Consider the following 16,145-nt stretch of genomic DNA (forward strand, 5'->3'; position numbering starts at 1 on the left):
TATTTTAACAAAGATATCGTGGCTAATAAGTAAATCAGTTTTTTAAAAATCTGTATAATAATTCCGTTGTAGATTTTAGTGTTCGACATACAACCGATGAGATCTCTCCTGAATGTGACAAAAACGTGAGCTGAAACCTGTTACACAACATTTCACCCACGCTTATCTGTATTCAATAAAAGCAATAGATATTATTATTTAGAGGATACTGGACGCTTTTTGGTTGCGATTTCTTATCAGATCAGATTGAAAGCTTCCCTTTGTTATTTAGCACTATAGAGCATGTACATATAGGCTGCAATAAGGCATGAAAATGTGCATTTGCAAGAGTTTGTTATTTACATACACTGTGCTTAATTAGTTATTTTACGGGTGTTTGAAATGAGAAATTAGTCTAATAAAAAGTAGATAGCAGTAGAGCATTATTGGAAGCAGCACCCTGTTGTAATTGCAGTATTATATCCACCTGATGGCGACAGAGTTTAACAGATGAATACTATGACGCCTTCAACCTTCAGTGCTGTGTAGTTTATTCAAAAACAAAATCACGTTTAATTAGTTATGGGTTCACCATGAGAACAGAGCGATATTGAAATTTCTAATGCAAAATACCCTCACTGTGGACCTGAGGGCAGCAGAGACTAACAAAACTCTCGACTATCTATTTGCACGTTTTAGTGTTTAATTTCAACACGTTTCTATTATTGTCATATTTTGCTACTCTTGATTTTTAATTACACACGTTCTGTTTGTATAAAAAGTGCTAAACAAAGTCAGACTGATTCATACACTGACTAATACTGACAATTTGAAGTTTACACTTTGAGAGGCTAGGAAGAGGCCCTGGGTTTTAATGTTTCTCAGCTGTTTTTCAGAGCTTTTAGGCTGCTCAAATATAACTTTAAAATATCTGTTTACAGAATTCATAAATCCTTCTGCAAGTGTTGGATTGCATTAAAATGTTTTATGTTGAAAACATAATGAATCATACTTCTGCAACTGCTTTGTAATCCCTCGTGGGGCAGTTGTGGTTTTATTTAATTAGATTTTTCTCCGCTTAATAAAAGTTAATGAATGATGTCTGATGATACTGTGGCCAGTGTCTTTGACCAAAGGCAACAGTGGCCACAGATTTGGAGTAGGCTGAGCGCTGCACTGTGACTGCTCTGTCTCTAAATAGTTGGCAAGGGTCAAAAGCAGAGCTTTCCCACGAGGATTAATTCAAAGTACCAACTTGTTAAGTAAATCACTCAGTTTTTCACTTTACTCTTTCAGATTTGATGGTGGGAGTAGCTCTGTGACTCCAGATCCCACCAATAAAGCCTGTAAATTTAATATAAGAACTACAATCTTAATTAGGTGTGTTTACATTAGTTCCAAGTTTGTTTTTTTTTTTTTTTTATTTTAACCTTAAATGGTGTGGAAAAGAGGCAGTCTGTAATTCATGGGGTTTATTCAAAGCTCCGCCTCCCCTGTCAGTTTGGACAGGCAGTGGTGCCTTCACATGCACTTCATAAAACAGGTCAAAAAGGAATGACAACTAATTAGACTATTGCGATAACTTTAATTTAAGATGACCATGTCTTTGAGCTCATTTATAGTAAAGAGAAAGAATTAGATGCAAAAGGCTGGTTGATAAGCGCCTTCAGTTTGTCTGTAATTTTAGGTTGGCTCTTTCTTATCTTCCTCTTGACAATAAATCAATATGGTGTTCTTTTGGCTTCAGGTCAGTTAAGTTGGCCAATCGAGCACAGTGATGTCATAGTCAGAAAACCATCTAGTAGTAGTTTGGCTCTGTGGGCAGGGGATGAATTCTGCTGGAGAAGTAAATCTGCGTCTTCGTCAAGCTTATCAGCAGATGGAAGCACGAAGTGTTTTATAATCTCCTGGTAGAAGCTGCGTTGACTTTGGACTTGATAAAACACGGTGGACCAACACCAACAGATGACATGGCACCTTAAATCATCACTGTGGAAACTTGACACTGGATTTGCAACACATTAAATTCTGTGCTTCTTCACTCTTCTTCCGGACTCTAGAAACTTGATCTTGAAGTGAAATGCAAAATTTTGTTTCATCTGAAAGGCAGACTTTAGACAACTGAGCAACACTTCTGTTATTTTTCTGCTTAGACCAGATGAGATACTTCTGACATGGTCTCTGGTTTAGTAGTGTCTTGATATTAGCAACAGTTGTAGCTCCTTTCCTGAAGATGTTGGAAGACTGACACCAGCCTTAGTCCAATCGTGAAGCTCTCCCAAGTTCTTGAATGGATTTTTCACAACAATCCCCTTAAGGCTGTGATCATCCTTTTTGGCTTTTCACCAATGACCTTCTGTGGCCTAAACTCCTCATGGAGGGTGTTGATGATCATCTTTCAAGTCAACAGGTTACAAGTACTGAACTAGACCAAAAGATACCGTGTATGCATGCTGTTTGACTAGTAACTAGCTCAAGCTTAAAATTAAATATTCACATTTTAGAGATATGTGTTTGTTTGTTTTTTAACTGTGGGCCATATTTATGACAAATAAAATGGAAAAATGCTTGAAACATTTTACTTCATGTGTAATGAGTCTGGAATATTTTTTTTCCCACTTTTTTAATGACAGATTAAAAGTTATTTAATTTCAATTGTTTAATTTCCTAAATAACCATTTGAATAGTAATTTATTTAAACTTAAAATAGATTTTATTTTATTTTATTACATTTTTTGAGATTTTAAAAAATATATAAATATATATTTTTGACTGTAGGCCATAATTATGAAAGATAAAATGGAAAACATGCTTGAAACATTTTATTTTATGTGTAATGGATCTAGAATATATTCAATATTCACTTTCATTAAATAACTGATTTATGACATTTAACTTTTCATTAATGTTCTAATTGTCTGTATGCACTAGTATAAGTAAAAAATAATAAGATATAGGAAATAGTTTAGCACAAAGATGCGTTTTGGCTGAATTGAATGTGCAGCAGAATTCCGACTGTGTGAATTCAACAGGCAGCAGAGATAAAGCAGAGTTGCACAACATGTTAATTAACATGCTGCTGGACTTCTCTTCCTCCTCTAAACTCTCCGCCCAACACATCACGTCACACGTCGTTAACTCGGGTATTATCGGAAAATCCCAGCAGCTCCCTCTCCTCTCACCTGACTCCTCATTTGCGTTTCATTCCGAATCCCGGTTTTTCCCACAACACTTTAAGGCAGCACCGGCTGGACGTTTAGTGGCAGCGCGTCGCTCCGAACAAACAAACCTGCAGAGAGAAAAAAAATTCGCAAGAGACAGACGAATATGAAGCGTCCTGGAAATGTGTTCACGGCGTATTTAGGAGCTTTTACTCTTCTACTTTGCCTGTATTCAATCAGAGGTAAGGACTCTTTTAAATAAATCTGATTAATCGCATTCATACAGATCAGCTCCTGTTGTCTGGTGTTTACTTGGTGACTTGTGTCTCTCAGAGTTCTGCCTCCAGACTCCATTTACTCTTTTTCCATATAATCCACAAGTTGACTTTGGCAGTGGCACCTGTAGTTTCCATTCATTTTCTTTCGTTTTCCCCACCCTTCAGTAGTCAAACCAGGTCACGGGCTTGTTGATTTTACTTTCTATACACTGTATATACGCTTTTTTTTGAGATGTGATGTGGATTTAATGAATCAGGAGATGTGCAGCCTTCAAATTTAAACATTAAATATCTTTGGAAGTGTTTTTCTAAATACCTAATACTTGTATTTCTCTTGTTATATTCAAGTAGCTGCTCTAAAAACATGTTTATTTCATCTTTAGCAGTCCAATTTACTCCCAAAATTAGGATTCAATCATATAAATATGCACTTTTTCATGAAAAACAGTCAATATGTCATTTGTACATATAGTTTGAGTACTAAGTGCTTTAGCAGACAGCAGCGTCACTTATTTTTTGGTTCCTCTCGTCCAAAAAGCTTCCTCAGGCTTCTGCTATAACACTCAAAAATACCAGGATGAAATGACAATCTGCACCGAAGTACTAGATGCAAACTTATTATTATTGTCACGGCAGAATGGATGATTAAATGTGAGGCTGCTCTGTTATTACATGCGAGACTCTGTTATTACTTGAAGTTCAGTTTTGCACAGTGGTCAGTGTAAGAGGCAGGTTTTGCAAAAGAGATGCTACTCTTTGTTTTTTGTTTTGCTCTCTCGTGCACCATCCACAGCAGGCAGCGCAGTCGTTTGTGAAAAGCATCTACAGACACACTTGGAAGCAAAGTGATGCATTGCAAAGTACTTATATGTGATTTTTTTCAGCATTTATTTTTGAGTGTTCCGTGACGCACTTCTGGTCAGACAAAGAGGTGGTGCAGATGGAGGTGGAAATAACACCATATGTGTTGTTGTCTGAGGCCAACATGAGCCAGCTGTCTGCTCACTTACAGTAGCTTTAGTTCGACCTGCAAATGTGCAGCCAACCTGCAGGACCTGGAGTCAAATGGAGATGTCAAGTGTTTTGGCTTCCTTTATACTGTGTGGCTTTTTGTTCTTCAGCGGCCATGCTGTTTGTGTACATGCAGGAGCTAACTGCTTTGCTTATTGCCACCCTGTCAGTCAAATGTGCTGCGTGTCCTGCTGCACCGTCATGTTGTGTAACTGTGGCTCATTCCTGAAAGAGCTGCTTCTGTTCAACCTGGCTAATCCCGCAAGCTGTTAATCCTGCACATACACACATTCTGCCGTCAGAGTTGGTTTCATAAAAATCTGTTACAGTTGTTTCCAGATCTTCTTTACTGTATCTGTACAACAGGAATCATTAACTGTTCTCATCGCAACATTTATCCGCAGCACACTTTTGAAGGATTTTGTTTCCACATCAGTCTATGAAGTGTATGAAAACCCACATTTTCCGTTGCATAAATTGTCCCTTCTAGTCATACATGGTTGTACTGAGATTTGTTTTCATGCTGAAACATTTGACTTCAGTGGTAAAGCCAGTCGACCCGGTTCCAACCACAGCTGTCAGATGTGCCACTTAGTATGCAAATGATTGAGTATGGTGACAACATATGCTAAGTTATCCAGCTCACATGCTCAAAATCACATTTCTACGCCTCATTGTTTTTCCAAAAAGAGAAAGTTCGACTCCGGCAGTTCCACCTGGGGCTGCTCGGTGACTCTGACGTGGCTTCTCATGAGCAAACATTGTGAGTTAAAGGTTTTGTGATTTTGACATTGTGACTCATAAATCTGTACCCTGCCGCTCCCATCGGAGGCCTCTGCCATCTTTTGAGCTGATCCAGACAGGATCAGTGACTCAGCACTTTGGACCTCACTGCTGAAGCTGCATCAGCAGTGTTGAGGAAACACAGTAGATCCCTTTTAACCCTTCAATCATAGATTCGGATATTAAGATGCACTGTATTGGCTGAGCATGCAGTCATATTTATTTTAGATTATGTTGCTCACTTGCCTATCAGTGTACTTAATAGATGTGTTGCCTCAACAAGTACACAATAAACTAAGTTGTTTAGGTTTAACTGAGAGGATTTCTTTATCTTAAAGGAGTCAGGCTACAGACAATACAGTGTTGAACATCTGTTTGCAACTTCATCCCGTCTGCTACAGTTGCTCCTTCATCCTCAGGTACAAAGCTCCTTTGTCTCAGAGCTGCAAAAGGCTTAACAGTGACCGAGCTGCACGTTGAAATACATTGAAAACCTCCATAATATTCAACGTTTCTTTTGAGCAGTTGTGAGCCGTCATAGCATTCAGACAAAAGTCATCTGTAGACTCAACAAACAAGTTTCAAACTAGATATGCTTTTGAATTGATTTTTGGGAAACACAACACTACGGTGCATTTGGAGTCTTGACCTAAAGTGTATTTGAAAACAACAGTTTGGATGTCTCATCCTCTTCTGCTTCAGTCTCTGTGATTCTTTTTGAAAACTCATCTCCTGAAAGTCACCAAACTTTATGGAGCTGCAGCACAGAACTGTTGAAGGGTATCTGACAAGGTTTTTTTCTGGACCAATACTAATTATTAGCAATCAAGAAGAGTGAATAATGATATTGGGAACCAATATAGAGTAGGGAAAAATCAATATTTTGGTTTCAAAATATAGGATAGCACAAACTCCAACAGAAAACCTTGTTGGAATGTCTGTGTATATGTTAAATATGTTTAATTTAAAGAGAAGTTTTCGACTTTTCTCCGATTTTGATAGGCTATTGATTGTGGTCTGCAACCAGTCACATAGTGCAGTGACTCTGCTTAAGAGCACAGACTGAGAGAGGAAGCTGCATTAGAGACAAAGTAGTGCCTTTTTAAATTCGCTTATTTTTTCAGGAATCAGTTAAGTAAAACAACAATACTTAGTAATTTAATAATTCAGTGAAAACCTGTTTTCTTTTCTTTTCTTTTCTTTTCTTTTCTTTTCTTTTCTTTTCTTTTCTTTCACAAATATAATAACAACACGTGATAGGAAAAGTTTTCTCATTCAAGAAACAGCCAGTGGTTTAGAGCAACGTCTGTGTTGTGGCTGCATTGCTGGAGAAACTGTCAGGATCTCCAGTTTCCATGGCAACGAGATGAATACTCTGCCATGTTGCAGGTCAAAATGTGGGCATAAACTTATGATAATCATTACCCTTCCTTTTTTTTTTCTCTTATTCCCTCAGGTGACTACTGTGAAGTGAATCACTGCCACAACGGGGCGACATGTGTGACGGGTTTAGGAGAGGATCCCTTCATCTGCATCTGTCCTGACGGCTTTGGAGGAGACACCTGCAACCTGACGGAGATAGGTAGAGCTGGGAAAAAAGGGGGAAATTCTGGGTACAAGCCTGGTTATTTTTGAACCAAGACTAATCTGATTCCTTCTTCTTATTCTTCGCCTCAGGTCCCTGCAGTCCCAACCCCTGCAAGAACGACGGGTCCTGCGAGGTCATCGCTCCGACCAGGCGAGGCGACGTCTTCAATGAGTACGTCTGCAAGTGTCAGCCCGGCTTTGAGGGAGTTCACTGCCAGATCAGTAAGTTACTCCTGACCTGATTTGCTCCCTTTACGTCTTTAGCACCTATAAAACTACTATTACTTTCTTAGAAGATGCCTAATTTGAAAGCCTCTTAACCAGTTAGTGTCTACGCGAAGGATTTATCATTCAGGGAAGACATTATCACCAAGATGTAAAGCAGAAAATCTACAACAGGTTGGTTTTAATTCCAGAAAAAGTAAGCAAATTCAAGTCAAATTTAGTCAGAACCATAGACTGCATAGGAACTTCTCCAGTCTATGGTCAGAACAGCTCAGCAAGCAGTACAGCACAAATACCAGAAGGCTCTACTTTCAGCAGATTTCTCTACAAGTGTGAACATATGAGGGTTTTTTTTTTTCCCATCCTGTCACAACATCAGCGGTGAAAGAGATGTGTAGTTTGCTCGGCAGCTTCATGAAAAGGACTCATTCAGCGGGTTTCTGTGGTTATTCTGTTTGGCTAATTAGTAAAAGGCCACTCCAAGTCTCTTAGCATGCAGACGCCCTCCACACAGGGGCAACACTGCATCCATTTGTATTGCAGTTTGATCCAATCACACGAAGAATTGAATAACAGCAAATTCCATCACATCCTCTTATTATAATCACGATGTCGGCTTGTGGTTATCGCAAGAAGTTTGGCTTTATTAGAGGAAAAAACACTTTAAAGATTAAGAAAGGGGAGAAAATATGGGATTATTTTGTAAATATCGTTTTGAAAATCCTCTTAACTGTGACTAATATTCGTAGTTATGGATTGAAACACACAAAGCTTATTTGTGTTTATGACTCACTCTGAGGAAAAAGATTCAAAATATAGCTTTGACTCTCAGGACTGTAACTCATGCTGTTACTCAAGCTGCATTTTTAGTGAATGAACAGCTCAACCTCCTAAAGCCCACAGTCTGACCACCAATTGTAGTGTTTGGTCGACCACTCCCAAACATTTTCTAATTTTGAATCAGGCAGATTTTACAGGCTGAACTGGTGACGAGGTGCTTGAATGGGATGGAACATATAATATGTACAGTAAAGAAAAGAAAAGACTCAGATGTGCGGCAAAATCTGAATCTGAATCTCAAGAAATGAATTTGAATTGTGAAAACTGACTGTCACAAATGTCTGCCCATTAACACCACAAACATTAACTAATAGTTAACATGCTTTAAGCTTAAACAGCATGTCACTGGTTAAATTCAACTACAATTTCAGAGCAATTGCAACATATTACATTCAGTTTCAAGTTTATTAGAATAGAATTAAAGTGTAATAAATTTAAATTCAAATTATGAGATTCAAATTCAAAATGTTATTACAATTATTTAAGCTCAGCAATTTAAATTTCAGTCCATTATTATCTTATTATCAGACATGGCCTTATTGTTAAAAAATAGTGACATGGTTGTAGGTAGAGAGCATTCCAGAAGTTAACAAGGTGAGGTTTCTTTAAAATTTGATTTAATAATTTGTGCATATTTAGTATAAACATCATGTGAACAGTGTTGCCAAAGCACATGGAAAATATTTCCACTTGACTAAATGAGATGCTCAGTGAAAGCAGCCTCTGCAGAGCTGGATTTAAGGATCGAATGAGGCTATTTCACGGTCCATCTCTCAGTAAGATCACTTGTTTCTCAGTGTTATTAGCTCTGCTGGGACACACTTGTCACAGCCATACAGGCATTCGTTTCTAAGTTGTGACCAATCCTCTTAGCATTAGCGGGAACAAGAATTTAAAAAGACCCATGTGGCATTACGTCAACCTGTCATCTGCTTTAGTTCTGCAGTTTGTTATGGTCAGTAAGACAATTAAATAAGGCTCTCACGCATGTGCTGGGACAGTTAGTGATTACACAGCTTTTATTTAGACCAGGTTTATGCTTATTTTTTCCTAAAACTGGGGTTCAAAGCCTATTAAAATTAAAATTTTCTCAGGTACATAGTTACGTTATTCTATTTGTTTGGCAGATAGGTGTAAAGACAGGAAATAAATAAGGGAAAAACCAACATTAAGTGTTTTAGTAAGGTGCTGGGCAACAGTTCGCTGCCAGAACAGCTTCAGTGCACCTTGGTATTAATTTGATAAATCTCTTTACCTCTCCTGGAGGGATGAACACTGTTCTTCCGTAAGATATTCCCTCATTTGGTGAACACATCAGTCCAAAATCTTCCATGGCTGCTCAATTTGGTTGGAATCTAGTGACTGCAAAGGCCATAACAAATTATTCGCATAATTTTTATCAAGGAAGAGACCACCTCCGTCAGGATAGTTTCTTTAAAGGATAAAGGTGATCACTCAGAACAACTTTGTATTGATTTGCAAAGACCTTCCCCTCTAATTGCAGATCCACCAGATCCCCTCACTGTCGGAGACAAGAGTTCAGGTTTTTCCTTTAATTTGTCACCCACCTGTAGATGTACATGCAAGGAAAATAAATGATAAATCCCTGTATAAGCGAATACAGGGACAGACAGCGGCTTATGTACACATACCAAGACCTACGCACAAAATCTGACAGTCATCTGGTTGTGATCCACTTGTTGTTTTTAGTGGATTTGTTAGGAAGTAACAGGGAGCAGAGCTGCACTCAGGCCTGATCTGGCTGCTTCGAGTCCTGTGTAAATGTATAGGTTAGAGTCAGAGAAACATTCTAAAGATATATCACATTTATTTGATTAAAACAAAACCAAAGACAAACATCATTGCCAAGTGATCTGGATACAGCTTCTTTGGTTAAACAGTGTTGCAGAGAAGAATTTATATTTAAAAAGTGCTGCCAATGAGGGTTATTGTTTGTTTTTTCATAGTTTTTTTTTCTGTTTGGTCACCACATCTGCTTTATCACTACTCTGTAAAAATGTGTAGGTCCTTTTTATTGAAGAGTGAACATGTACTGTTGCTCAGCTGAAATTGTGCGTTGAGCCCGCTGCTCCACATAAACATCTAGACATGCTGTGTAAGCACGCCACCTTGTGGAGGATGAGTGGGAGTTACACAGCAGGGATCAGGGTGGTTACAGTAGGTACTGCAGATGTAATTTGTTGCTATGGTACTTGTGGAGGAAAGGCTTTTATCAGTCATGTCAGTTATCTTTTGTCAAAGAAGAAATATCTGGAAATCCTCACAAATGATAAATCTCGCTATCAGATGAAACATGGGCGTAGGTTTGGTCCAGTTTGTATCAAATTAATGCACAAAAAAAGTGGAATGTATTCATTTATGTTAAAAAAAAAAAAAAAAAAAGTGGAATGTATTCATTTATGTTAAGGAAAACACAAGATTTAGGAGTTTATTAAAAATATGTTGGACTATAATGCAGTAAGACTGTCAGAAATTCTCTACTGATTTCTAATATTTACTGAAATCTACATCAATGAGCTGAAATGCAAAATGTATTCTAAAGAGCCCAGCTGGTATGTTTGTCATTAGTGGGTGTCAGAAATTAAATTCTGTTATACTGTTGACAATGAGTTTGTTGGTGACACAACATGGATATAAACTCTGAATATCTTCTGTGTCATCACATTCATCAAGTCATGGCACAAAATTATCAAGCTGTGACCCTTAACCTCCTCCTCCTCCTCAGTGTTGCCTTCAGGAGCATTTCTGTAGAATTAAGAGAAACTACCTTTTTACCAACTGTGTTTTGGAGACACAGTGAGACAATTGTCCATCTGTCTGAACTAAACACTATGTTCTTTCTCTAAGCTGTTTGTGGGCAGCAGGTGTGTTGATGTGTTTCACAGACTACTTCACTGATCTGAGGACACGAGATTAATAGAAGTTGATGTGTTTTCAGATGTGAACGACTGTGCCAACCAGCCTTGTAAGAATGGAGGGACGTGCCGAGATCTTGATGGAGACTACACCTGCCAGTGCCTCTCGCCGTATGTTGGGAAGCAGTGCCAGCTACGTAAGTTCAGCAACTACCACGTCTGTATACAGGCTTATTTCAGATGGGTACAGCTTAGTGTCACTTACTTTTCATCAAAAGTCTTTATCAAAACTCTGTTTGTGCAAGGACTATTTTAAAGTAGTATAACATCTTAAACAAGTGTTTTACTGGTCATTTAGTGACTTAAATACTTTACAATATACCCCAGGTTGCATTTCTCTGCTCGGGATGGAAGGAGGAGCGATCGTGGAGTCTCAGATTTCTGCTTCCTCTGTGCACTACGGCATTCTGGGTCTTCAGCGCTGGGGCCCGGAGTTGGCTCGACTCAACAACCAAGGCATCGTCAACGCCTGGACGTCTGCCACCCACGACAGGAACCCCTGGATCGAGGTGGGGCAAGTTAACGCTTTAAAGTCATGAGGCCGACCAACAGAAGCAATGATTTTTACTGATGTAGGAGCCTTTTTTTTTTTGCAGATTAACATGCAGAAGAAGATGCGTCTGACGGGCATCATCACTCAGGGAGCCAGTCGAATGGGCACAGCTGAGTACATCAAGGCCTTCAAGGTGGCGAGCAGCTTTGACGGAAACAGCTACGTCACTTACAAAGGGGATAATCAGCGGAGGGACAAGGTTAGACGTTCTTTTCTATTAAATATATGTGCACAGAAAGCTTCCCTTCCTTCAGTTCCCTCACCTCATCGCCTATGTTTGTGTGCTGCAGGTGTTTGTGGGCAACACAGACAACGACAGCACAAAAACCAACCTTTTTGACCCTCCGATCGTGGCCCAGTACATCCGCATCATCCCCGTGGTTTGTCGCAGGGCCTGCACGCTGCGCATGGAGCTGGTGGGCTGTGAACTCAATGGTAAACACAAAGAAAGCATCCGATACAGCTTTAACTCTCCCAGCAAGCACCAAAAGTAATTTGATATTAATAAAAAGAGACGGATGACCCATTTCAGGTTCAAGTCAAGTCAAGTTATGCCCTCGCTGACCTTTCCACTTTGAGCCAGATCAACAAAAACATGCAAAATTAAAGTGATGAGTCTCTTTTGTTTACCTTTCCCTCTGTTTCTGGTTTTCCTATCTTGATGTCTTCTTATTGTGGTCTTGCTGACAGGCAAAATGACAGTCAGAGAGTTTATTTCAACTGCACAACATCTAGCCATGGTCAGACCACAGAGAAAATGTATAGTATAAACAGCACCCTGTGGGTTAGCACTCGCTCTGCAACAACAAAAGCAGCAATTCTAAGCAGTCAGACAGAAACACACACATTTGTGTTTTTGTCCACCTCCAAACTGTGTCTTCTTTAATCATAACAAGTTAAACATTTCCAGATATACAGATTTAATGTGCACTTAGCTCTATGCACTCCATGGCATGCGTTCCTCTACTCTGTGCACCTCTTTCTCTTCCTTCCACTTGATCATCAGTGGGTGTTAATTTATTTCAGTCAGTTACATGCTTTGTTGCTCATTTCTTCAAATGCTGGGTGAAGTTGATTCTTCTTTTCTTCGGGTGAACTCACTTGTCTTTTTCTCCTCTTTGTCTGCTCTTTCTCTTTCTCTCGCTTTGGGTTTTTCCTCCCTCCGTCTTTCCATCTGCTTTGGATTCACAGTTTATTCAAACACGGCAGGTTGCACAGAGCCTCTGGGGATGAAGTCTCGGCTCATCTCGGACGGGCAGCTTTCAGCCTCCAGCACTTTCCGCACATGGGGCATCGACACCTTCACGTGGCACCCTCAGTTTGCCCGACTGGATAAGGCGGGGAAGACAAACGCCTGGTCTCCTGCTCACAACAACCGCTCAGAGTGGATCCAGGTGAGGGAAACGTTTGTGGTCAGGCGTCAGTATTGATTAAATGCAAAGCAGAGTATCACAGTTTGTTTTGTTTGTTTTTCGCCAGGTTGATCTTGAGAAAACAAAACGCCTCACAGGCATCATCACTCAAGGTGCAAAGGACTTTGGGGTGGTCCAGTTTGTGTCGGTGTTTAAAGTTGCTTACAGCAACGATGGGGAGACTTGGAGTACGGTGAAGGACGACAAGACCGAAAACGATAAGGTCAGACATACATGAATATCTAAAACTGTGTTTTAGTATAATATACCAGTATACAGTACACTGTAAATGTATGTCCTAGTAAGTGAGTCATAGTGTAGTGCAGTTTTTGTAACCTTATAATTCACCTGTGTCCACACCCACCTCTTCTTCTCACATACCTTTCAGTTGTGCGAGAAGAAGAAGTGGGTGTGGACACCCACCTCTTCTTCTCACACACTGTCAGCTGTGCGAGACTTTCAGTTGGCCCACACCCTGCTCTTCAGTAAACATGAACATATTTGATATCACAGGACTCAGGAAGCTCTTTTTTTTTGGGCAAAAACAACATCAAATATTTTTCTTTCTCGTATGCATTTTGCACAACAGCAGCCAAAGCACAGACTGTAAAAAGTTACAATGATGCTGCAAGTTGCGTCTTGGAGCATTTCAGCAGCGAAAGTTACAGGATTACAAATAATATAAATATTGTTTATACTGGAATTTTGTATCAAAATTAGGGCCTGACTGATTTATGAACTGGCCGATTAAATCGGCTGATTACAGCCCTTTTCAGGTACTCATAATCAGCCAGAGTTTTGCTGATGAAACACCAATATATTCTTAATTTCTCATAAAACACTACATGATGTGAAGTGTCACAGTCGCTTTCATACATTTTGTACAATTTGATTTTGTTAAAAGGCAAAAGCGTGTAAAAGCACTTCAGCAACAGCCCCTTTTTTTGCTGCTGCTTGCTGTAAACAAGTTGCTCACTGAGATGATGAAGAGTTAAGATAGCTTACGACCGTACAGCGGTAAGATCACTCACTCTGCCGCAAAGTCTGAAACCAAAACAGCGCATAGAGCCTCACTCTGACGGGTTTTCAGAGAACTACAGAAAACAGCTTTTTAAACTTTTTATCCAACTTTTTAACTAACTCATTCAACTTCCATTTTTATTAACTTATTCTCATCAACTTTAAAGACAGCACAGTCTGTGAGAGTCCAGAGCATCAGAGCGCTGCATAAATAATGTTCTGCCAGTAACTTCACTCATTATGTTGCTTATATACAGCATACACCTGTGGCCTAAACCTAAAGATAATTTCATCAGTACAACTGGTAGCTATATGCATGCTCCATAGAAAGAAAAATGCACAATGCAAATTTAAAATAAAATACCCCACATTACAGACATATTTGTTCGGAGAACTTTTTCGTTGTCATCCACAGCTCGTTTTCTGTATCACCCCCAAGTTTGTCTTTTTTTGCCATTATTACAAGAGACTATATGAGGGGCTGTTTGTGGCAAGACCTCATTTGTATGTGTAGAGGGAGTAGTTAAGAAGCTACAGTCATTTAAATGTCATGTTAGGCCTTTTTGTTTCAGAAGTGGAAAGGATGTGACTTATTTTTGCCATTGCGCTTACAAATGCTAAAACATTTTCTCCAGTGTTTGTGTATAAACTGAAAAAGTAGTACACAAAGCATGCAGTTTGTAAAGACACAAGTCCAACAAGGCAGCTCCCTGTGCTGTTTGATAAAGGATCAGATTTTTTGCTGCAGATGAGTCATAAAAAGTCAAACAAACTGATGTTTTTACTGAGCTGCAAACAGCTTCTAGGTTCATGGCATAATGATGCTGCCCAAGGCTTTGTCTAACTGTTCTGAACATCAGGGTGGAGCCAGCAGCATCTTGCAACACACATCACAATCAGTCATTTTGCATTTGGCATTTTGTGGTGTGTGCCATTATCATGAAAATTGTGCTGATTCAGCTTGGTTGCATCCAGTGGAAGTTTAATTTAGGTCGCTACTTTGTCTTATAGGAAAATGCACGATACTTTTGCTCAGTGAGTAAATATTTTACCCCAACATTTATTTGCAGCTTTTCCAAGGAAACATTGACAACAACACCCACAAGAAGAATCTGTTTGAGCCTCCGTTCTACGCTCAATACATCCGCGTCATCCCCTGGGAGTGGCACGAACGCATCACTCTACGCATGGAGCTGCTCGGCTGCGATGACTAGAAGCTCATCAATAACCAATAATCAAAGCTCCATCTCCTCCGACCGCAGCAGAGAATGGATCCACCGAGATCATGTTTGCTGCATAGCTTGGACTTTAACACTTGTAGCACTTTCTAACTAGTGACTTTTTTATGTTTATGTTGATATATTTGTTTGAAATTGCAGCTTTTGATTGCTCACAGAGTCCCTTATTTAGTAACTATGCTTTTAGCGTTTTTTTTTGTTTTTGTTTTTCTAATTTGCACAGATTTGCTTAGTCTGAATGATTTGTTCCCTTTAAGAATCCAAACTCTGCTCTTTTGTAGTTTTAACAATCTGCAGAGGTAAAACATCGTCACTATCATCCTCACTGTGTCTTACTCTGTCTATTATTCAACTGCTGTTTGGTTACTCAAGCACAAATTCGCATAATGACGCAGGGTCGGTGCAATACAGCGTATATTTTGGAATTTCCAACCATTCAGGAAGACAAAGTGTGTCCAAGAGTAGAAAATTAAAACTTTCAAAGTAGTACTGCAGCACACTGATGAAGCCAGTAAATTGTAGGGCAAGTTCTTCATGTTGTGTCTGTTTTGTTGATTTTTTTTTTTTTTTTTTTACACATTTTGACACATTTTTCAGCTTCATTCTTACATAAAATTTCATTCTAATTTAAAACTTTTTACCACAAATGTGAAATATGTAGAAAGATACATATATGTAGAAAACATTGTTTTACATTTGTTTTTTAATTCATTGTTGGTCTTGGACTAAGATCCTTTATTAAATGTTAAAATAAATCTGTGTGTGTGTGTGTGTGTGTGTGTGTGTGTGTCTCTTTCCTGTCAAGAGACAAAAAGATGTGTCTTAATCATGCGTAAGTTTGAGCTGTTATACTAAATGTCAGAAGGAGCCAGTGCTGACTGTAGAGCCCTGTTAGGTCAGACAGTGTGTGTACATGGATGTTGGTAGCTGATTTCTGAATAACCAGACTTGTCAGTGAAGTCACACGTGGGAAAAAGTGAGAAGGGAAAAGGACAAGTTAAAAAAAATTAAAGGAGGTGCAGCAGGGCTTTAGGTTTGAACCCTAAACTCAAACTTTTTACTAACAAACCTGCTGCCAGGTTTCCTCTGCCTCTTGCACAAAGCACAAATCGTCCCAAACAC

At 39.2% G+C, this 16,145-nt stretch overlaps 1 protein-coding gene across 2 annotated transcripts; it reads left to right on the plus strand.

Annotated features, from left to right (window-relative positions):
- Positions 1-3,185: 3,185 nt before the first annotated feature.
- LOC103353205 (EGF-like repeat and discoidin I-like domain-containing protein 3) lies at positions 3,186-15,778 on the plus strand. Of its 2 annotated transcripts, none has more exons than XM_008276059.1 (10): positions 3,186-3,382; positions 6,669-6,794; positions 6,890-7,021; positions 10,824-10,937; positions 11,128-11,309; positions 11,397-11,552; positions 11,644-11,788; positions 12,563-12,747; positions 12,833-12,988; positions 14,856-15,778. In XM_008276059.1, exons 1-10 carry the CDS (start codon positions 3,307-3,309, stop codon positions 14,997-14,999), a joined length of 1,416 nt encoding a protein of 471 aa, XP_008274281.1. In that variant the 5' UTR covers positions 3,186-3,306; the 3' UTR covers positions 15,000-15,778. The 2 variants fall into 2 exon arrangements, with proteins under 2 accessions (XP_008274281.1, XP_008274280.1); XM_008276058.1 differs by having other exon boundaries at positions 3,218-3,382; positions 12,545-12,747.
- The last annotated feature ends 367 nt before the right edge of the window (positions 15,779-16,145 follow it).

The sequence above is a fragment of the Stegastes partitus genome, unplaced genomic scaffold, assembly GCF_000690725.1.
Source record: "Stegastes partitus isolate 25-593 unplaced genomic scaffold, Stegastes_partitus-1.0.2 Scaffold64, whole genome shotgun sequence".
Taxonomy (NCBI): Eukaryota; Metazoa; Chordata; class Actinopteri; family Pomacentridae; genus Stegastes; species Stegastes partitus.

Bases quoted from the DNA above. Each gene is read 5' to 3' on its own strand.
- LOC103353205 (XM_008276058.1), top strand. From the start codon at position 3,307: ATGAAGCGTCCTGGAAATGTGTTCACGGCGTATTTAGGAGCTTTTACT. The intron at 6,795-6,889 runs GTAGAGCTGGGA...TCTTCGCCTCAG, and splicing joins CTGCAACCTGACGGAGATAG to GTCCCTGCAGTCCCAACCCC. The intron at 11,310-11,396 runs GTGGGGCAAGTT...TTTTTTTTGCAG, and splicing joins ACAGGAACCCCTGGATCGAG to ATTAACATGCAGAAGAAGAT.